Here is a 22,950-nt window from a genome sequence, read left to right as displayed (position 1 = left end):
TCTGCTCAGACCCCACAGCGGCCCTCCTACCCACACATCGTCCTGATGCATCACTGGCCCAGCTGTTCCATCTGGGACACCAGCTTCTCTCCGCCTTGGCTGTACGTACCCTGGGGGCCTCTGTATTCATTGTTCCTGGCCATTGCGTGTTACAGCCCCCCTAGCCTTCCTGAGCCCCTCCCACCTCCTCCAGGCTGCTTTCTCCACTCGAGTTCTGCAGCATTTACCAGCACCTGGCACTCGAGTTCTGCAGCATTTACCAGCACCTGGCACACAATCTTCTCACTGGCTGGTCTTTTCCCACCAAACTCACAAAGGCCATACTACCATCTCCTATGTGCCTAAAAACCTGGCAGTTTTCAAACTTTTACAGCTGAGGGATTCTTTCCCCAAAGAGGACTCCCAGCAGCCTAATGAACAGAGGAGGCCTTGCAGGGCCCCTTGAGCAGACCCAGGCCACACTGGGGGCCCAGGGGCTCTGCAGAACTGGTGTCCTGACGTAGATGCCACAGCACTCACAGGCCAGCAGGATCGGCCCCTACCCTGTTCCTCCATGCCTGGTCACCATGGTCACCATCCGCTTTCTGGGAGATCTGAAAAGGTTCTTCCACCTTCTGCTGTGTGGCAGGAAATGAGTCTAATGAGTCTACACTCCACAGCTACCAGCTACCATAAAGCAGTTTATTTCTCTTAAAAAGGAAGGTACATGGTCACAGTCCAAAATGTTTTATACAGCTCTCAGCCTGGAAAATGCAACTGATGAAAAAGGCACTGTTTCTAGAACAAATGGAAAAAGAATAAATATGTCATCATTTACCCTGCACAGCTTTGAGTAACACCATAGGACCCTGTCACACGTTCAGGGTCAATTTTAAAAGCTTGAGAAGACACAGCAAGGTGATGTCCTAGACTAGCCAGGCTCCGAAGGGAAGAGCTGTCTGTCCCTCCTCACTAACTGTCATCTGTCCCACAAGTGTCCATGTCACTGTTCCTCTAGCAGATGTGGAAAGTGGCTGGTCAGTGAGGACTCGGCCCCCACCAGCCTGACTGAGGGTCACACGACACCGTGGTGGGAAGTCACAAAGGGTAACGGGCCAAGAGGGCGAGGGGGGGGGGGCTCCCTGACCCTGAGGACCCCTGAGGCACTGCTGCACCTTCCACGGATTCTGTGTCCAGCATTGCCCTCTTTGCAGATGCCCCTCGTGGTGGTGGCACAAAGACCTAAAAATTATTTCTGTAAAATGGGTACGAGGAGCTCCCTGATAAAGCAGCTCATCCTAGACAACCTTTTGTAGTTAAACTGTCCTTCCTCATTTCTAGTTGTCAATAGCGAATGGTAGACCCGGAGGCCCCATGTGCACCTGCCAGCCGGGGTGAGAGAGGGGCAGTCAGGGCGAGGGCGGGGCAGCCAGCCGGGCGAGGGCAGGGACGGCCAGCTGGAGAGAGGGACGGGCAGCCAGGCGAGGGCACGGATGGCCAGCCGGAGAGAGGGGCGGGCAGCCAGGCGAGGGCACGGATGGCCAGCCGGAGAGAGGGACGGCCAGCCGGGGCGAGGGCGGGGCGGCCAGCCGGGCCTGGTGTGCGTAGCGGCGCTGCAAGTTTCCTATAGACAATCCACTGAGTGCCCCAGAGACGTCACTGAAAAACTTCCCAGCACTCCGATGTGCCAACAGTAGGGCCTGAACTGTCATCCCTCCACGGGGCTCCCTGAGGCCTCAGGCCCTTCCCTTTGCAGCGTAGGTCTGCCCTGCACGCATCCCAGGAGGAAACACACAGGCAGCCTCCTGCTGCGTGGAAGGCAACGGAGGGATTCATGAGGCCCCTGGTCGCTCTGCAGACATTTAAAATGACGCTTCTCCTTGCACCAGCTCCCAGGGAAATGTCAGCCCATGTCCACCTGACGGAGGGCAGCTCACCCGCCTACACCTATCCTCAATGCGCTTAAAATATGAAGACATGAAAGGTGGCTGGAAAGGCCGGGGCTGGAGCCTGACAAACACTCCTGCTTCTAGGTCACCACGCGGGCCCTGCTGGCAACCGAGCTGTGGGTTCACAGACGCTGCCTGAAAAAAACCGCCGCCCCCGAGAGCAGCGGAGCCTCTTCATCAGCCATGGCGGCTGGAAACGCCGAGGACGGAGCACAGCCCTAGACGCGTTGCACCTCTAGACGCGTGGGGCCTCTTCTAGGCCTGGGACCCTGCGAGGGACGGTCATGTCCATCCAGCTCCTGGCTGGCAGTAGACGGTGACTCCACGGTGACAGAACCTGCATCCACCTGCGCCAGTCGGGTCCGGGGAGCGGCCCTGGAGGAGCCTTCTCAGTAGGTGATCTTCCAGTGGGTGGGCTGTTCACATGCCTTCTCTTGGTCTCCGCAGAACCTGTTGTACGTCGTCTTGGGGTCCAATCCCAGGATTTCTCTTTCCTCATGAATCCGAAAAGAAAATGTTGATACTGAGGTGCCAATAAAAAACCTGCAAAGGATCACAGAGGTTCCGGAGTCAGGGAGAACCGAGAGGAGCAGGTGAGTGAAATGAGTTCCACAGTTACATGGAACCGACACAGCCGCCCCCCAAGCACCCGCCAGCCGGCCACCCCCTTGCTGGCACCCCTCGCTCAAATGCCCTTGACATCTGCACCCTGAGGGGCTCTGCCTGGTGCTGCAGCCCCATCCACACCCCACGGTCAGCAGCCGCCACGCTGCGGCCCCGCCGCATGCCCCCCGGGAGCCCTCCTCTCTGTCACCAAATCCCAGGCCAGGCACGCCAGTGCAGTCAGATACCTCCTGGGGGTCACACGGTGAACAATGAGAGATTCCTACTAATCACGACACCGTCTAGCCAGGGCATGGGGGTCCTTATCCTGAGGCACAGCAGACATCACGGAGGTCAAGGCCTCCTCCACACACACGCTGTATGGGCTGGTGGGGACACCCTTCTCCAGGGGTTTCTCCAGACCTCGGGTCAGTGGCCTGCCCATTCCTCTGGCTCCTACGCACTTGGTCTCTGGCTCTCCAGCGGCACTCCATGAACTTCATGAACAAGCAAACCCCAGAGATGTTTCCAGAGCAAATGTGACATGCACAGCACTGTACACAGAGCCACAAGGCCAGCAGGCCACACAGGCCTGTATGCTGCTGGGTGGGGGCAGCACTGGTGGGGAGACCCTCACCACCCCACACACAGGGGCCTGCCAGAGCAGGCCGCGCCGGCCCGGAGGCAGAGCAGCTTCAGTGAGCTGGGCCGAGCGCTTTGCGCAGCTGAGGGCAGGAGGCTGAGAGCTCAGTCCGAAGCCTCCCCACAGCAGGCTTCCTGGGCTGCGGAGACAGCACCGCCAAGGTCGCAGTCAAAATCCCAAGGCCACACCTGAGAAGCAGGGGCGAGCTCGTGACTGGGCTCCTGCACACCTCCGCCCTGACCTAAGAAGTCAGCACTGCATCCTGTCTGCTTAACAGGGAAGGGACCCATGCCCTGCAGACAGCATCATCCGGAGCCTCTGTGGATCTTATACACAATGCCCGGAACACCACAGGAAATAGCAGGTGCGTGAAGAGGCACCGGCTTAGGGCGCTCAGCATTCCTCGGGCAGGAGAGAGACAGACTAATCCACAGAGACGCACGCGCATGCACAGTGCTAACCACGGGGAAGATCATTCCCTCTACTTTCATTTTCCATTTAACTCAAACTGTTTCGCCCTAAACCCAACCTTCGTCTCCTAAGCAGGTGGGCAGACAGGTCTTTGGAGGAACAGAGGCCCAGGCCTACCTCCCACAGCAACCCCAGAGGAATGACTGCACGAGGGCCCACGCTCCCGGCCTCGGGGACGCTCACGGCAGCCCCACGGGAACGATCGCACACAGGGCCCACGCTCCCGGCCTCGGGGACGCTCACGGCAGCCCCACGGGAACGATCGCACGAGGGCCCACGCTCCCGGCCTCAGGGACGCTCACGGCAGCCCCACGGGAACGATCGCACGAGGGCCCACGCCCCTGGCCTCGGGGACGCTCCCGGCCTCGGGGACGCTCACGGATGCTCAACAACACACACAGCACCAAGGACGCGTCCAAGCCCAGGGCATGGGCAACTCTCAGGGCAGGGGGCAGATGGGCAGAAACTGGGAATGACGGGAAAATGAGACGAGGTTCTGAGACGAGGCCAGCTATGCCAACAGCCTGCTATGGAGGAATTCTGTGTGTGAGAACTAAAGGGGCAAGATGAACAATTAACTTCAGCCCAGGGAACACTGAACCAGATGCTACAGGAGACTCGGACGAGGAGGCAAACAGTATGGAACTGACCACTGTGAACAAACGCGACCATCTGCTCTGACACCAAGTACTTGAGACGAAGGACCTTTTGAAAGCCACCTGACCCGCTCTCGGCCGACAGTGAAGTGGGCAGGCACCTGGCATGTGAGCAGATCCACTGGTCAATAATCGCAACGCCTCCGTCCTTGTAGAGCTCCAGCTCCTCCCACGTGGGTTCAAACCTCACCATCTCGGGTAACAGCTTTTTTAGCTCTTCATATTCTGCAAAGTAGAAGGAGAGACCCTTTGAACTGGGACCCTCCGGTAAGGACAGATACGTGTCTCTTTAGCAGAAACTCATGCGTACTTGGCTTCTGGTTAATTCGTTAGGAACTGGCTCCAAAGGTGCAGACACACAATTCAGCTTCACCCTCCCGGGAATTACAGTTGAAGATCATGCAGATCTTCATGGATCTGGGTAGTTCTAGGTCTACCCAGAACAGAACCAGGGATCAAGAAGGAAGGAAAGAAACGAAAGCATTGAAGCTCCATACCCTTTCTGACGGCATCTGTGGCCACAAACACCTTGTCCAGCTGGTGGGTCTTCATGAGGCTGCGGATCTTCCTCACGGCCCCTTCCAGACTGGGCACATCCTCTCTGTGACCCCAGATAAAATCTTTTCTTCTCAGGTGGACTCCCAGGTAGGGGCCCCCTAGCGCTGAGCCCAGCTTGACCTAGCAAAGAACCACAAGGAAATGCAGAAACTGACAGGCGGACTCGGGGCTCATCCTGGGCACCGGGTGGGACTTGAGATGCAGAAGGATGACCATTTCCATGTGGCCTCCTCCATGGGGTGGCCTCCAGGAATGTCTAAGGGATTCAGGTGGAATCTCGGGGGCAACGAGATGTCTAGGAAGACAGTGAAGCAGTATTAATTACCAGAGATCATTTTATCTGAGGTAAGGAAAAATATTTACAAAGAGAACAGCATGTGGACGCTCACGCTGTGAACTTGTGCTCCGAGAACCACCGCAGGGACGTGCCAGAGAGAGTTCACGGATCCTGTGGACAGAGCAGCTCACAGCTGCAAACTCCCCGGGAGCCAGAACGTTCTGCTGCCCTCTTCACAGCGCCACCTCCTGGCTGGAGGCCACCAACGCAAACGGTTACAGCAAATTCTAACAGAACCACCCTGCTCCAAGGAAGGAGAAAGCAACAGCTAATTCCACCACCTGCAACATCCTGGCTGTCCACAGGTCCCGAGTCTGTCCACATGACAACTTCACTGCAGCATAACCAGCATTCGAGAAAGCCAGTGCACTCAACAAAATTACAACCAAGGACCCCCCCAGAGTCCACTTCACTCCCCCGCCACCTCCAGCAGAGCAGGTGCTGGTACCCACGGCTGGGAGAACTTAAGACGGGTCACATCACGGGACTCTCCGCAGACATTCCCCAGCACCATCCCAGGGCCTGGTGGCCCCACTGGGTGGCTAGACCCAGAAGAGCAATAACAATCACTGCAGCCCAGCTCTCAGGGAGCCCCATCCCTAGGGGAAGGGGAAGAGCACCACAGAGCACCCTGTGGGATGAAAGAATCTGAACAGCAGCCCGTGAGTTCCAGATCTTTCCACTGAAGTAGTCTGCCCAAATAAGAAGGAGGCAGAAAAGCAATTGTGATAATATGACAAAACAAGGTTCTATAGTACCCCCAAAAGATCATAGTAGCTCCCCAGCAATGGATCCAAACCAAGAAGAAATCTCTGAATTGCCAGATAAAGAATTCCGAAGGTTGATTATTAATCTACTTAAGGACATACCAGACAAAGGTGAAAACCAACTTAAAGAAATTAAAAAAAAAATACAGAATATGGATGAAAAATGCTCCAGATAAATAGGTATCATAAAGAAAAAACAATTGCGACTTACGGAAAAGAAAGACACACTTAAAGAAACGAAATACACTGGAAAGTTTCAATAATAGACTAGAACAGGAGAAGAAAGAGCTTCAGAGCTCGAAGACAAGGTTTTCAAATTAGCCCAATCCAACAAACAAGAAGAAAAAAGAATAGTAAAAAAAATGAACAAAGCCTCCAAGAAATTTGGAATTATGTTAAACAACCAAACCTAAGGATAATTGGTGTTCCTGAGGAAGAAGAGTAATCGAAAAGTTTGGAAAACTTATTTGAGGGAATAATTGTGGAAAACTTACCTGGTCTTGCTAGAGGTCTAGACATCCAAATACAGGAAGCTCAAAGAATACCTGGGCAATTCATTACAAAAAGATCATCTCCTAGGCACATAGTCATCAGGTTATCTAAAGTCAAGATGACGCAAAGAATCTTAAGAGCTGTGAGCCAAAAGCACCAGGTAACCTATAAAGGAAAACCTATCAGATTCACAGCAGATTTCTCAGCAGAAACCCCACAATCTAGAAGGGACTGGGGTCCTATCTTCAGCCTCCACAAACAAAGTAATTATCAGCCAAGAATTTTATATCCAGCAAAACTAAGCTTCATAAATGAAGGGGAGATCATCTTTTTCAGACAAACAAATGCTGAGAGAATTCACCACTACCAAAGCCAGCTCTACAAGAAATGTTAAAGAAGTTTTAAATCTTGAAATAAAACCTCAAAATACGCCAAAATAGAACCTCCTTAAAGCATAAATCTCACAGGGCATATAAAACAATGCAATGAAAAAGAAAGAAAACAGTATTCAGGCAGCAACTAGTATGATGAATAGAATATAGTACCTCACACCTCAATACCAAAGTTGAATGTAAATGGCTTAGAGGCTCCACTTAAAAGAAACAGAATGGCAGAATGGATAAAAATCCACCTGAAAGCTGTGAGGCAAAAGTCTTCAAGAGACTGACCTAACACATAAGGACTCACACAAACTTAAGGTAAAGGGGTGGAAAAAGATACTCCATGCAAATGGACACCAAAAGCGAGCAGAGTAGTATTCTCATATTGGACAAAACAGACTTTAAAGCAACAACAGTTAAAAAAGATGGAGGAACATTATATAATGATAAAAGGATCAGTCCAACGGGAGAATGTCACAATCCTAAATATACATGCACCTTACACTGGAGCTACCAAATTTATAAAACAATTACTACTAGACCTAAAAAATGAGACAGACAGCAACACAACATAAGTGGGGACTTCAATACTCCACTGACAGCACTAGACAGGTCATCAAGACAGAAAGCCAACAAAGAAACAATGGCCTCAAACTATATCCTGGAACAAGTGGACTAAGATATTTACAGAACATTCTACGCAACAGCTGCAGAATATACATTTTATTCATCAGCATATGGAACGTTATCCAAGATAAACCATATGACTGGCCACAAAACAAGCCTCAATAAATTTAAGAAAATCAAAATTATGTCAAGTACCCTCTCAGACCATAGTGAAGTAAAACTGGAAATTAAATCCAAAAGGAACCCTCAAAACTATACAAACACATGGAAATTAAATAATCTGCTCCTGATCTTTGGGTCAACAATGAAATTAAGAAGGAAATTTAAAAATTCTTTGAACTGAACAATAACACTGACGCAACTTATCAAAACCCCTGGGACACAGCAAAAGTGGTGCCAAGAGGAAAATTCACAGCATTAAATGCTTACATCAAAAAATCTGAAAGAGCACAGACAATCTAAGGTCATACCTCAAGGAATGAGAGAAACAAGAACAAACCAAACCCAAACCCAGCAGAAGAAAAGAACCAAGATGAGGGCAGAACTAAATGAAATTGAAATGAACAAACAAAAAAATACAGACGTTAAATAAAACAATAAGCTGGTTCTTTGAAAAGATACACAACATTGATGGACCATTAGTGAGATTAACGAAGAAGAGAGAAGATCCAAATAAGCTGAATTAGAAACAAAACGGGAGATATTACAGTTGATACCATAGAAACACAAATAATCATCCAAGGCTACTATGAACACTTTTATGCGCACAAACTGGAAAACCAAGAGGATAAATTCCTGGAAATATACAACCCTTCTAGATATAAACCAGGAAGAAATATAAACTCTGAACAGACCAATAACAAGTAGTGAGATTGAGACGGTAATTTAAAAATTGCCAACAAAAAAAGTCCAGGACCCAATGGATTCACAGCTGAAATCAGACACTGAAAGAAGAAGTGGTACCAATTCTACTGAAACTATTCCAAAAGACAGAGAAAGAGGGAATCCTCCCTAAATCAACAGACCAATATCCCTGATGAACACAGATGCAAAAATCCTCAACAAAATACTAGCTAACCGAATCCAACAACATATCAAAAAGATAACACACCATGATCAAATGGGTATCATACCAGGGATGCAGGGATGGTTTAACATATGCAAGTCAACAAATGTGACACACCACCTAAACAGCACTAAAAACAAAAATCATATGATCATTTCAATAAATGCAGAAGAGGCATTTGACAAAATCCGGCATCGCTTTAACAGTAAAACCCTCAGCAAAGGTGGCATAGAAGGGACATACCTCAAGGTAATAAAAGTCATCTATGACAAATCCAAAGCCAACATTATACTGAACAGGGAAAAGTTGAAAGCATTCACCCTGAAAACTGGAGCAAGACAAGGATGCCCACTCTCACCAACTTCTATTCAACATAGTACTGGAAGTCCTAGTCAGGGCAGACAAGAGAAAGAAATAAAGGGCATCCCAATCAGTAAAGAGGAAGTCAAATTGTCACTGTTCACTGATGATATAATCGTATACCTAGGAAACCTTAAAGACTCATCCAAAAAGCTCCCAGATCTGATAAATGAATTCAGTAGTTTCAGGACACAAAATCAATGTACACAAGTCAGTAGCACTGCTATACACCAACAACCACCAAGCTGAGATCAAACCAAGAACTCAACTCCTTTTACAACAGCTGTAAAAAACAAACAAAAACAACAACCAAAAAAAACCCACAAAGCTTGATCTCTACAAGGAAAATTACAAAACACTGCTGAAAGAATTCATAGACAACACAAACTAATGGAAACACATCCCATGCTCATGGATGGGTAGAATCAATATTATGAAAATGACCATACTACAAAAGCAATCTATCAGTGCAATTCCCATCAAAATGCCATCATCATTCTTTACAGAACTAGAAAAAACAAAATCCTATAAAATTCATATGGAACCAAAACAGAGCCTACATAGCCAAAGCAAGACTACTAAGCAAAAAGTACAAATCTGGAAGTAGACAATACTCAACTTCAAACTATCCTACAAGGCTATAGTTACTAAAACAGCATGGCACTGCTATAAAAATAGGTACCTAGACCAGTGGAGCAGAATAGAGAACCCAGAAATAAAGCCAAATACTTACAGCCAACTGATCTTCAACAAAGCAAACAAAAACATAAAGTGGGGAAAGGACATTCTATTCAAAAACGGTGTGGGGATAATTGGCAGCCCACATGTAGAAGAATGAAACTGGATCCTCATCATCAACTCAAGGTGGATTGAAGACTTAAAGACCTGAAAATCATAAAAATTCTAGACGATAACATCAGAAAAACTCTTCTAGACATTGGCTTAGGCAAAGAGTTCCTGACCAAGAACCCAAAAGCAAATGCAACAAAAACAAACATTGATAGGACATAATTAAACTAAAAAGCTTCTGCACGGCAAAAGAAATAATCAGCGAACAGCTCCCAGAGTGGGAGGAAATACTTGCACACTTTGCATCCGACCAAGGACTAATATCCAGAATCTACAAGGAAATGAAACAAATCAGCATGAAAAAACAATCCCATCAAAACGTAGGCTAGGGACAGGAATAGACAATTCTCAAGATACACAAATGGCCAGCAAACATATGAAAACATGCTTAAGCTCACTAATGATCAAGGAAATGCAATGAAAACCACAATAGGATACTACCTTACTCCTGCAAGAATGGCCATCATTTAAAAACCCAAAAATAATGGATGTCGGCACGGATGTGGTGAAAGGGATACTGTGACACTCCTGGTGGGAATGTCAACTGGTACAACCACTATGGAAAACAGTGTGGAGATTCCTTAAAGGACTAAAAGTAGATCCACCATTTGATCCAGCAATCCCACTGCCGGGTATCTACCCAGAGGAAAAGAAGTTACTATATGAAAAAGACACTTGCACACGCATGTTTATAGCAGCACAATCCACAGCTGCAAAAACATGGAACCGGCCTGAATGCCCACAGACCAATGAGTAGATAAAGAAAATGTGGTATATATGGTTCCAGCCATAACAGGGAACGAAATGAATACATTTGCAGCAACCTGGATGGAGCTGGAGACCATTATTCTAAGTGAAGTAACTCAGGAATGGAAAACCAAATATTGTATGTTCTCACGGGAACGAAGCTATGAGGATGCAAAGGCATAAGAATGACACAATGGACTTTGGGGACTCAAGGGGAAGAGTGGAGGGGGTGAGGGATAAAAGACTACACATTGGGGACAGTGTACACTGCTCGGGTGATGGGTGTACCAAAATCTCAGAAAACTACCACTTTATCCATGTAACTAAACACCACCTGCTCCCCAAAAACGATTAAGGCTAAAAAAAAATGATAAAATAAGCCAGGCACAGTGGCTCACGCCTGTAATCCCAGCACTCTGGGAGGCCAAGGTGGGTGGATTACTTGAGGTCAGGAGTTTGAGACCAGCCTGGCCAACATGGGAAAATCCTGTCTATACTCAAAATACAAAAATTAGCCGGGTGTGGTGGCACGTGCCTGTAATCCCAGCTACTCGGGAGGCTGAGGCAGGAGAATTGCTTGAACCCGGGAGGCAGAGGTTGCAGTGAGCCAAGATCGTGTCACTGCACTCCAGCCTGGGAGACAGAGTGAGACTCTGTCTCAAAACAAAAACAAAAACAAATTAATTAAATAAAATTAAAAATAAAATTTAGAAGAATAAAAAAAACACTGAAAAGAAATACAAGTGGGATAAAAATGAAAAAATCTTCTATATTTCTTCCCCAGTAAAAACTGTCCAAGTAACTTAATTATTGCTGGAACAATGAATGCTATTCCAGTTGGAAATAGCTCAAAAACCCCATAAAGAACAAGCAAGTAAAATGGCACTTCCATGAAAGTTTTGTTTAAAAAACACTAAAAACAGACACTGACAATGCTTAAAAACAATATCAAGTTGAAAAAGCAACACATTTGTTAAAATTATATCACAGAAAAACCCAAACTTTCAGAAAACACTTAAAAATATACACATAGAATAAAAAAAGGATGATTCTAGACCAAAATAGCACTGATGGTGCTTTTGGGCGAGTCCAGGTGAACACTGCTTTTTTCTCGTTATCTATCAAGAGGGAAAAAGGCCAAACGTGCCTCTGACCACCTCGAGCTCCTGCTTCCGCACTCCTGGCCTCGCCGCGCTCTGAGAACACCTTTGAGTCTGCTGGGCCTGCCATGACTGCCCGGGTTACTAAAGGTAAACCAGGCCGAGTGACTCCCTGAGTCTGCACATGACGAGGGCTCCAGGGTCCCGGTGCTTCCCGAGAGCAGGTGATTACCGTGACTGACATTCCAGAGAGGCGCCGAGGCATCCACGCCGACAAACACGCCAACCCTGCCGTGACTTTACATTGAAGGCCTGAGTTTTTGGGCATCTCCAGGGAGACTTTACCTTTTCTCTAATTAACAAAAGGGAGGGGGCTACCTTCATCTTCGTCCAGTCCTCCTGGAAGGGAATCCTGTCTGCGTCGTCCGTGGAGTTGAGGTGTCTGCTCCTGAACTCGTCTCCCACCTCCCGCAGGTGCCTGGCAAACACCATGCTGCGACGGGTCTGCGGAAACGGCGACGGCTCGGCTGAGAACACGCCTGCCCACCACGCAGCCCTCCCGGAGGGGATTCTCCCGTCGCTGCCACCACCCACCCCCACAGCTGGAACAAGCCCCTCGGACACGTCCCTCATCGACGGTCGCCCGGGAAGCAGCGCCGTCCACGGTGGAGGCTCTCGGAGGGTGTCCTGCATGAAGCCAACGCAGGGCTTGCCCCCCACCCTGCCGGCTCTGCCAGCCCTGCCGTGGGAAGCTGCGGCACACACTAGGCTCAGCTGGCCGTTGCCCCTGGCTGGCACAACTGTGTGCAGCTCCTTCCCCTCAGTCTCTCCCCAACTCGACTTCTAACTTACGCGGTTAGCACATCCTGCTTTTGCCAAACGGGGCGGGACTGACCTGCACAAAGTCCCACAGGAGCAGGGACTATGTCTCCTGCAGGCAGGTTCCGGCTTTACAAGCTGCTGCCCTGGTGAACATGTCAGCAGGCCTGCTGTGTCCACGGGAGGGGGCAGCCGCTTCCCGCCCTCTGCCCCCACTCACTCACAGAACCAGGGGTGGCTATGGAAAGTCACCCCATCAACACGGAAATCAACGCCAACGGAAAAGACCCGCTGCAGAAAATAGTCACACCTTTCAAAGCTAAAGAGAGGAGAAAGGAGGGATCTATGTTCCAGCCACTGACGGAGTCACTGACTCGGGGGCTGACTCCAGGGGGCCGCCACCGCATTCAGGGCCTGTGCCATCAGAGGGGAGAGCTGGGTGGCCCTGCAGGCTCCCGAGGACCTGGCTCTGCAGCCACGAGACTCGGGTGGCGCAGAGTCACCGCAGTTGCCCAAATCCATGGCTTAAAATTATGATTTTAATCAGCAAGGTTCAAAAAGAGCTGTCGACTGTTTTAAATTTTCAAAAACTAAATAACGGGCAACATACACTAATTTAGAAAGATGCTCCCGAGGAAACACTCACATCCCAGTATTCTTTCCCTCCATAGTGGTCATGAAGTAGGTTCTCGGCTCTGTCTAACATCACGGACCTATTTTTAAACAACAGAAGAATAAACAGTTATGAGTTAAGGATGACGACATTCACACTCTCAGAGCACAAAGTGGGAGAACCCTGGGCCGAGGAAGCAGAGACCAAGTCTCTGAGGGACACTAACCAGGGCGCGTTGGGCGGTTATGGCTGAGACACAGGCAGGCTGCCGTCTGGCCTCCACACCACAGTTCTGAGAGGGCTTTAATGCCTACTGTCAACTGAGAGAATGACATCAGAGAAAAGTATCTCCTAATTTGAGGAGTGTATTTGATGGTGGGCAAAAGGCTTGGAATCCAGGATCCACCAACGGCTATGGCAAGCTGCAGGTGTGCCTGAAGAGGGGAGGGTGGGGGAAGCTTTTCTTTGGCAAAAAGAAGAGGTTACATAAGCTGCTCGGAAACAAATTCACTGACTCGAGCTCAAAGCCAGAGCTGCATCTGTTCCGTGGTAGAGACGCCATTCCTGGGCAGGCATTCTTTCGACAGCGTCTCATCCGAATTACTGCAGCCCTTGTCCAGTAGCAAACCTACTCCCAGGAATACCTGCATATGACTGAAACGGCGGCTGTGAAAGTTGAGGTGCGTGAATCACGTGAGGAACGTCCTGGGCTTATTTCAGAGAGCCCTCCAGCTGGCCTTTATCTCAGACTCGCAGGCAGGTGCCTCCTCCTCAGTGCCTGCCTTGCTCCAGTTTGGGTCTGACAAGTCATCCTGGTGCCTGTGACTGTCACGTTACCTAATTCCACGTGGGAAGTGCCTCTCCTATTCCAGCCACTGAGCCAACCGTCTCAGCAAACTCCCCAGGGCTCTCGATGCAAAATAAAAACGAAACACACAAAATGGATCATGAGCAAACAGACCTGAATATTGGGGTGGTAAAGTTGGAATACAAAAACCCAGAAATGTTTAAGGAAAAATAAAAATTTTAATTTTGGCCGGGCGCAGTGGCTCACGCCTCTAATCCCAGCACTTTGGGAGGCCAAGGTGGGCGGATCATGAGGTCAGGCAGTTGAGCAGCCTGCCTAATAAGGTGAAACCCCGTCTCTACTAAAAATACAAAAAAATTAGCCAGGCATGGCGGCACATGCTAAAAGTAGTCGCAGCTACTTGGGAGGCTGAGACAGGAGAATGGCTTGAACCCGGGAGACAGAGGTTGCAGTGAGCCAAGATGGCGCCACTGCACTCCAGCCTGGGCGACAGAGCAAAACTCAGTCTCAAAAAAACAAAAAAACAAATTTAATCTCTACAGAGAAAAAATGAGCAACATATCTAAGTTGGCATTTTATAGAATAACATTTCAAAAGGCTTTTAAAGTGTAGTTGTACTCTGAAATCAAAGAAACACAAACGAACACAGCAAGGATTCCACACTTCGCTATTGGATCCACACAGATGGAAGCTCTCGGCCCTCATGGCTGCCTGGGAACCAGCTGTGCACAGCCACTGCGGGGACTCTGAGGACTGCACCAAGGGCATACCCAGCCATCCTCTTCTGGGTGGCATCCTACAGTTTTACGCCCTCATGGTTCACACCAAGACTCTTTTACAGAAACCTGGAAACAACCAAAAGCCACATTGTCTTCCATCTGTACACAGACAGCTGCAAAAGAACGAGGTGATGTCCACGTGTCGTAATACCCAGGTGAGTGGCTGGGTGGGAAGAAAGGGCAAACTGAAAACCGCATGGAGAGCGCACGTGTGGTGATTCCACGTGTATTTCAAAAGACGACCGCATGCACAGGTGGCGATGTGAGGCGATTTCTGGAGAGATGGGCATAGCTGGATTCAGTGGGTGCCTCCGGCCCTGCTTCTAATGCCGTTTTAAGGGCTTTTTATGAAATGCAATACTGCACTTCAAGACGCACATTCCGCACAGGCGCAGGTAGACAAACTGCTCCAAAATGAACACGGTGCAGCCCCCACCCGGGTGGAGGAACAAGGAGGAACAAAGCGCTTCACACACTTGCTCTGCCCCGTCCTCAGGGGCCTCCCGGCATCCTCCCATCTCTCCCTCCGATGCACAGGACTGTCTTTAACCTTCATGCACATGGAACATGACTACATTTATCTTTTTATTCTTTTTTTTTTTTACTGGGCATTGTATCTTGATTTGTCTTTGTTGAACACGGCAGCAGTCTGCCCATCTTCAGTTGTGGATCTACCACACTCTATCCAGTGTGCGGCTGAGGGGAGCACGTGTTTTCCTGGTCTGGGGAGGCCATGAACGTTCCTGGGCGGGGTCTGCGGGTGCATGTCCCGCATTCGGGGTGCACTGGGCTCCCAGGGTTTTACCAGATTCTTCCTCCAGGAGCAGCCTTCGAGCCCCTGCAGGCCTGTCCTCCCGACGGGGGTCGGTTTCCTGAGCATGACAGCACTGGGGGCAGCTGCTCGCATTAACAGCAGCTGTGCTTACTCCTGAATCGCACGGATCCCGTCTTGGACTCGCCTCACCCCGGGCTGCCCGTCCCTCACTCGCTGAGTTTCGTCCCAGTCGCACGGATTCTGCCCTGGACTCACCTCACCCCAGGCTGCCCATCCCTCATTCGCTGGGTTTCGTCTCCTGTATCCCGGAGAGTCCTTAGTTCATCAAATGCGCTGCAGGACCTCCCTCTCTGAGGCCTGTCTCCATTTTCCTAATGGACAAAAGTTCTTGATTTTAAAGTAACTGGCTTTACCAATCTTTCTTTTTTGGTGCATGCTTTTCCCATCTTGTTGAAGAAAGCTTTCTGCCCCAAGGCGGTAAGGCTCCTCTCCTGACGGCTTGATAGCTTCACCCTCCCATTAGGTTTTAACCCCCGGAAGAGACTTTCCCTGGGTGCTGGGGGCAGATAACCTCACCGCCCATCAGCCGCCTCCTTTTCCACTGCGCCTTTTCCCACTGCTCCCCGGCAGAGACGTTTCTCCTAAATCAGGACCATCTAGTTGGAGGCCCCCTCTGGGCTCAGCTCCATTCTAACCTGTAAATGTGAGTCAAAAAAACTGACTGGCAAGACTGTTCCACAGGCCCCAAACGTAGGCAGATTGGCTTCCGAAACCCAGATATTTTCATGAAATGAACCCAGTCCCAGGACAACATTAAAGCTGCATCTCAACAACCGAAACAATTCAGCCTAGTTCCCTCCACAACCTCTGAGTTCTGCCTTTCTGCAACAGCCGGGCTGGCTGAGCGGCAGACACGTGGGCCTGTGCCGGAGCCATCTGCCTTCACAAAGGCCCACAGCAGCTGAGACCATGTGGTCCCGGCCCGCTGGGGCCAGTGGCAGCTGTTACTGACCAGGGTGATACCGAGCCAGCTGTGATGTGCAATAGGATCGTGGCTGCCACGGCCTCTAGAGGCGGACACAGGGCACGACAGCAGACAAGGCAGCCTCAACGTGGGCAAGTGCGAGGGGCACCCATGCCCTGCTGTGCCCCGTCTGTGGGAGACGCTCACAGCGCCTGCTGGGGGATTCAGAAGAAGATCCAAGGGAGGTGACGGAGAGGGTCCCAGTCTGCAAGTTCTAAGAACGTGGCCATCAACAATTCCCTCCAGAGTTTACGACACCATCGGGTACTGACTTGTCTGCAACCCCAGCCTCCAGGGTGGACCCCCGAGGCCCGGCTCACCAGGCCGGCAGCCACTTGCGGCAGACGCATGGCCAAAGGTGGCTTCACGATCCTCCCCAGACCCATGAGGCAGAAAACAGATCAAACAGTGGGTGCTGGGTGCGGGGAGCGGGGAGGTACTGGTAAAAGCTGCCCAAGTGCTACAAATGTTGAACAGTCTCATGGTGAGCCCCCCACCGCCCCCAGCCCAGCCCAGCCCCTCCCCGTGCACCCAGCTGGGCCAAGCCCTCACTTCTGTGCCCCTCACCCGCTGTCCACGTCACCCATTGCACCCACTGGGCTGTTTCACGGAGACACATGCAACCACTTCCCTAACCACCACCCCCCCAGGGCCCCCAGGGTCCACTGTCTGTGAGGTGGGTGGGCCAGGGATGCAGGAGTACGGGCGGAGAGCCCCCAGCCTAGCACGCACGGAGCAGGCGCCACAGCCTCCAGGCTGCTCCCGAGGGGAGCGGGGCACTCACCGGGCTGATGTGTTTCTCAGAAGCAGGGGCGCCACGATGGAGGCTGAGCCCTGGACGGACAGACAGGAGACGTTTAGACCCCTGGTCTCCTCATAACCCCAAAACCATCCTCTGGAAAACAAAACCCAAGGCAGCTCTATCAGTTTCTTTTGTTCACGAGGAAAACAAATCAAGGCTAGACACGCACACACTGTGGCTTGCTCCTGATGAAACGTGGCTGCTTCAGGAAAACTTACTGATCGTGACTGCAGATCGTGACATTCTAGTAAAATTTTAAAAGAAGCCCACAAGTGTCTCTCAGGCTGATGGACCACTGAGGCTTTCCCCATGATGGGGCTGGCAGGATGGCCGGGGAGGCAGAGGGAGCCGGACAGAGACAGCCCTGTGCACCTTCAGGGCCAGCCTGGCTGTGACCATCAGCCAAGTCAACCACGCCCTTCCCAAGGGCTCACCTGCCATATTTTAGAGCCAGCTGCCCTGGCACTGGACACATGGAGGCTGTTAACTGACAGCTTTTCCACAGGAGGCCTGGCAGCGTCAGAGCCTTTAATGGCAATCGACACTTGGGACTGACAAGACCTCCATCCCTGTGGCAACATCCAATGCATGAAAAGACACAGGGAAAAAGGCACGTGGTCTCAGCCAGGTGTTCATCACGGCCCATCCTTGAGGCCTCAGCACAAAGGGGACCCGCCTGTCAAGGACGAGGAACAGTGTGGGCAGCCACAAGCGCTTCCACCACGAGGGCCGCTGCAACACTGTGAGGATGCCCAGGAGGGGACGCCCAGAACCCTGCATCAGCAACCAGCATGGGCAGCGAGGGCACTGCGGGGGAGGGGGTTGTGGCCGGGGGAGTAGGGGGTGAGGACACCGTGGTGGGGGGGAGGCGGGGTGCAGGAGGGGCGGGGGGCACCTGTGGCGGCAGAGAGGAGTGGGGGGGGTCCCTGAGGTGGGGGGGAGCGGGGGGCGCCTGCGGCAGGGGGAGCAGCCTTAGCAGGCACCTGTAGTACTCGTGCTTGTCCTGGGAGTACAGGAGCTGATCGATACACGGCCGCTCGTCCACCTTCTCTTCCCAGGTCCCTTCTTTCCACCCCTCTGCATAACTTTGTAGGACGTAAACCTGGTCAATGAAGGGCCCACCAGACTCTGAAAGACACCAAGAGAAGCCGGGCAGTGTGACAGCGATCAGAAGCTCACTTACGGGCAGGCATCAGCCACCAGCAGCCGACTGTTACTACTGTACACCACCCTATTCCCAAAGGGACTGTAGGAGGCTCACAAAGGCAGAGACAGGGCAGAGCACATGCCGTGAGGGTACCCGGCCGACAGCATGCAACAGCAGCCAGCGGGGGGTGGCGTGGAGCTGGTCCCCGATTCCCCCGCCCCACCCCTGCCTGGCTGCAGCAGGCCCCATCCTCACAGGGGCCCGTGTGAGCCCATCCGGCCCTCACGCCCTGGTCCAGGCTGTTCCCCGCCAGAACCACTCCCCTTGGGAGCTCACCCTCCGGCCCTCTGTGAGGCCACTGTCCCCTACCCCCTTGGTTTCCCACAGTGCTCCTCACCACCTCGGCCACCATCTACTGCACTGGCGTCCTGCCTCCCCCGGGGACAGAAGCTCAGGTGAGCAGGAGTTGTGCCTTTTACCCACGGCCCAACCCGCACCGAGAAGGTGCCACTGCGACGCCCAAGAGCTCAGCAATTAAGATCTGCTCAAAGGCGGCAGGAACAAAGCGGGAGGGAGCACCACGCAGGTGAAGTTCTGGGGCAGAAACAAAGCGGGAGGGAGCACCGCGCAGGTGAAGTTCTGGGGCAGAAACAAAGCGGGAGGGAGCACCGCGCAGGTGAAGTTCTGGTGTCCTTTTTGCTCACTCATGACTGGGGGCTAAGGGCTGCGTGGCCTAAGGGTCCGAAGCCAGAGCTGTGGGGGCTCCTTTTACGCTAGTGGGAGGTGGTGAAGATCCTGCACACTGGGCGCTGTGTTAGCCACATCAGGAGCTCACTGTGTGCAGTCTCCTGGCAGCCTTGCCCTAGGACAGGCACCCAGGTCCTTCCCCACCTCACAGGCGAGGAAACAGCTCAGCAAAGCCCCAGGCTGGTGGATGGCAGGTAAGTGTGAGACCAGCATATCTGCCTCAGAAGCTCATTACACGGGGTGTCTTCCCAGACCTTCCCAAGCGCTCGGATGCCCAAGGCCCAGACCTGTCCGCTTCCCTGTCAGGAAACCCACTGGTCCCGAAGGGAGGTAAGGATGCCATCTCCGGGTTCCTATTACCCAGTGTTCAGACCAAGGGCTGGCTGCAGGTTAGACCAAACACCCAACCACAGCTTTCATCTTCCAGGACTCACAAGCAAATTTTAAAGTCAACTCAGGAAAGAATGCACGCTAGGAATGCTTTTTACAAGCAGCAGACTTCCTGACTTGGTATCAACAAGGATGTCACAGGTTACTCCCTGTTGCTGCATATGCCCCTAGCACTCGCAAGACTGACCCTGACACAGAAAACATTTCCGAGTGACAAGATCTAGGGTGCAACGAGAACCACATCCTTGAGAAATGACGACACGGGAGGCACACTCCTTGGCAGGGGGCAAAGGTCTCTAAGCCCCGAGAGTGGCTGTCGAGTAAGAACTCAACAGGTGCTAGAAAGCAGGAGCCTGACTCAAAACTAACTCATTCGTCTTCAAGGCCTCTCAAGTGCAGCAGCAAAGCATCACTTACTTTTAAATGTATCGCTTCCAAACAACACAACACAAAAAGCTCTAGATACCTTCATTCTAAGAAGAGCTTTAATTCTTCTCTTAAAATTAAATGAAACGATTAAGCAACACAAAGTTAAACAAGACAGACCTTTATCCCTGGTGCTGCACTGAGACACCACAAAGTGTACTCCGCACGCAGTGCATCTTCCTTAACGTAAAACAGCCTTTCGCACAGGGAGCCGAGTCCCGTCAGTACAAGACCCAGGGGTGGCCGCTTCTTAGGGTGTAAGGGCGGCTCTAACTGAGGGGGCACAAAGCTCATCCATTTCAGGTCCATTTCCCGAGAAACATTTTGGGAAGCTCACTGCAGCGTGGGAAAGGGACTGTGCTCCTGAGCGGAGGAGGTGCTGCCACAGGCCTCAGGCAGCAGCGCTGGGCACTGGAGGATGCTGCTGAGGCTGGACGCAATCATAAGCCCAACCTGATGTCTACCTTAGAAATGACTGCCTGGCCCTAGTGAAGCAACCACGGCCTCCCAGCGTGCCACTCGGCCTCACCTGCGATGAACTGCTCATACTCGATGACGGGGATGTTTTTATTGAGACTCGGAAGATCAAAAAACTCAGACCAGGGAATCCGGACCTGGTGGATGTCAGGACTCTGCCAGTGATAGAGGCGGCCCCACGGAGGCAGGACAAGCACCCACTCCTCCGTCTTCAGCAGAGTCTTCAGGAGAGAGGCCATTCGAATATAGACATCCCTGCGCAGGTTGAAGCCTTCCGGGGGGTTGACGTCATACAGAAGATACCTGAGCAGGGAGAAGGAGGACCACAGGTCTGGAATGCTGAGGTTTCCGCACGGAAAACCCGACTGCTCAGAAGTCTCAACGCGTGGCCCGACTCTAGGCACTTACGATGGTTCCTAGTTTGCGAAGGCAGTGAGTGGCCTACCTGTTTCTCTATGACCAGCTACTTACGGAGCCTGTAAGCAGAAGCAGCAGACATGCTAACATCCTTTTAACAATTAGCAATAGTTCAACACTAAGGCCAGAGGAATCCCAGTGACTGGAACCGAAGAATCAGTACCCACATAGTTCTCAAACTGTTTGGTCTAAAGACCCCTTTACACTGGAAACAATGATTGATGGCTGGTTACGTGCACTATGTCTATTGATAGGTCCTATGTTAGACGTTAAAGCTACAAGTATTTAATTCAGCTAAAAATAATAAACCATTACATGTTAACAAAAATCACATATTTAAATAAAAAATAAGTGTATTTTAAAAAATGAATTAGTGAGAAGAACTGTGATGATGTTCTTAATTTTTGCAAATCTCTTTTGGGTCTGGTGACAGCTGGATTCCCATACCCGTTTCTGCATTCAATCTGTTGTGACACCACACATCAAGTGGTTTCTAGGAAAACTCCACAGTGCACTCATGAGAAGTGAAAAAGGCGTATAATACGCTGGTACTACTATTAAAATGGCTACAAAAGCGCAGAGATCCCGGACACACTTTAAGATCACTGCCCTAGCGGAAGGACACAAAGCGCCCCAAGGCACAGACAGGTCCCCAAAGGCTACAGAAACCCTGTCCCTGGCGCTCTCCTTTCCCTGCTCTGCGCTGGTTTTCCAGACTCCCATCGTCGCGAGTGAAGCTGCGTGCAGCGCCCAGGCCTGCGAACGCCACGAGGGGCCGTGCGCACCTCTGCGTCCAGGTCCCTCTCGGGGACCGCTTGGAGACCCCACAGCCACAGGGCGGCCGCGAAGCTCGTCTTGGCCCTGAGAATTCACTGCGGACCGCCCGCCCGGCACTGACTCCTGGCTCCGCACACCCAGGCCGGGACCCGTGTCACTTGCAGGGGCCTCCGGAGCCCGCCCACGCTCAGCCTGAGCAACCCGGCGCCCTTCCTGGGCTCCCGAGGCTGCGCCCCCGGCCTCGCAGACGACCCCGCCTGCAGACCCGGGCCGCAGTGACGCAGCCCCGACTACAGCCAACCCGCTGGCCCGACCCTGCCCCCATCCCCCGCCCCATCCCATTCCCCGCCCCATCCCACTCCCCAGGCCCCGGCCCGGCCCCTGCCCCTGCCCCGTCCCCATCCCATCCTTCCTGGCCCTGGCCACCGCCCCACCCCCATCCCATCCCTCGGGCCCTCGTTCCTGCCCCCATCCCATCCCACCCCTCCTGGCCCCAGCCCCTGCCCTGCCCCCATTCCATCCCATCCCCCTGATCCCTGCCCCGCCCCCATCCCACCCCTCCTGGCCCCTGCCCCGCCCCCTGCCCCCAGACCATCACCCTGGCCCCTTACTCCGCCACATTCCGTGCCCCAGAACCCTGACCCCATCCCATTCCCCTGGCCCCTGCCCCCTGACCCCACTCCATCCCATCCCTCTGGTCCCTGCCCCATAACTCCGCTCCATTCCATCTCCCTGGCCCCGGACCACCCTCCATCCCGTTGGCCTGCCCCCTGACCCCATCCCATCTCCCTGGCCCCTGACCCCGCCCCGCCTCCATCCCATCCTCTGACCCTGCCCGGCCCTGGAACCCCAGCGTTGGCACCGTGGACGCGCGTTTACCGTCTGCGGGAAGCCGCCCCCGACAGAATGTCGGCCGCCGACTGTCCGGGCCAGAACTCCTGGCCAGAGGCAGAAGCCGGAGGCCAGGACGCTGCACCCAGCAGCAGGAAGACGAAGCTGAGTGCCGCCATGGCCCCGGGCGGCCACGCACTTCCGGCGGCCGCGCCCCGCCCCGGAACCACGCCCCGCCCCCGTGAAATGCGTTCCCAGTAGCCAGGGCAACGCCCAGCTCCGCCCTCCGCGCGCCTGCGTTATGTGCCATCACCGGCAAGACGGGGCGGGAGGGGGAACTGCGCGTGCGCGGATTTTCCGCCCTCCTGACCGCCGCGGCCGGAGGTTCCATTGCAGACCCGGAGGCCGTGGGTGTGGTGCGCGCCGGAGCTGTCGGGGGCCACCTGGCGCAGCCCACGCGGGGGCTCCTGAGGGTCCGCGAGGCCGGGAGATCCGGGGGTCGGCAGGTCCGGGGGTCGGGAAGTCGGTGGACAC

The 22,950-nt window shown here is 52.5% G+C and overlaps 1 protein-coding gene across 2 annotated transcripts; it reads right to left on the bottom strand.

Moving 5' to 3' along the window:
• Positions 1-660: 660 nt before the first annotated feature.
• POFUT2 (protein O-fucosyltransferase 2) lies at positions 661-22,619 on the bottom strand. Of its 2 annotated transcripts, none has more exons than XM_032174639.2 (9): positions 22,465-22,619; positions 20,444-20,694; positions 18,188-18,332; positions 17,187-17,297; positions 13,050-13,116; positions 11,963-12,088; positions 4,799-4,979; positions 4,403-4,526; positions 661-2,471 (listed from the first exon to the last, which is right to left on the bottom strand). In XM_032174639.2, the coding sequence occupies exons 1-9, from the start codon at positions 22,593-22,595 to the stop codon at positions 2,318-2,320; spliced, it is 1,290 nt and encodes a 429-aa protein (XP_032030530.1). In that variant the 5' UTR covers positions 22,596-22,619; the 3' UTR covers positions 661-2,317. The 2 variants fall into 2 exon arrangements, with proteins under 2 accessions (XP_032030530.1, XP_058284035.1); XM_058428052.1 differs by lacking the exon at positions 22,465-22,619 and adding an exon at positions 21,594-21,699.
• Between the last annotated feature and the right edge of the window lie 331 nt (positions 22,620-22,950).

The sequence above is a fragment of the Hylobates moloch genome, unplaced genomic scaffold (genome assembly GCF_009828535.3).
Source record: "Hylobates moloch isolate HMO894 unplaced genomic scaffold, HMol_V3 SCAFFOLD_14, whole genome shotgun sequence".
Lineage (NCBI taxonomy): Eukaryota > Metazoa > Chordata > Mammalia > Primates > Hylobatidae > Hylobates > Hylobates moloch.
Note: the sequence above shows the minus strand (reverse complement) of the source record. Positions and strands in the feature narration are given on the sequence as shown.

Coding starts and splice junctions, on each gene's coding strand:
- POFUT2 (XM_032174639.2), bottom strand. CDS start 22,595: ATGGCGGCACTCAGCTTCGTCTTCCTGCTGCTGGGTGCAGCGTCCTGG. Junction 17,298..18,187: donor GACAAGCACGAGTACTACAG/GTGCCTGCTAAG, acceptor TTTGTTTTCCAG/AGGATGGTTTTGGGGTTATG. Junction 13,117..17,186: donor CTGAGAAACACATCAGCCCG/GTGAGTGCCCCG, acceptor GTTTAAAAATAG/GTCCGTGATGTTAGACAGAG.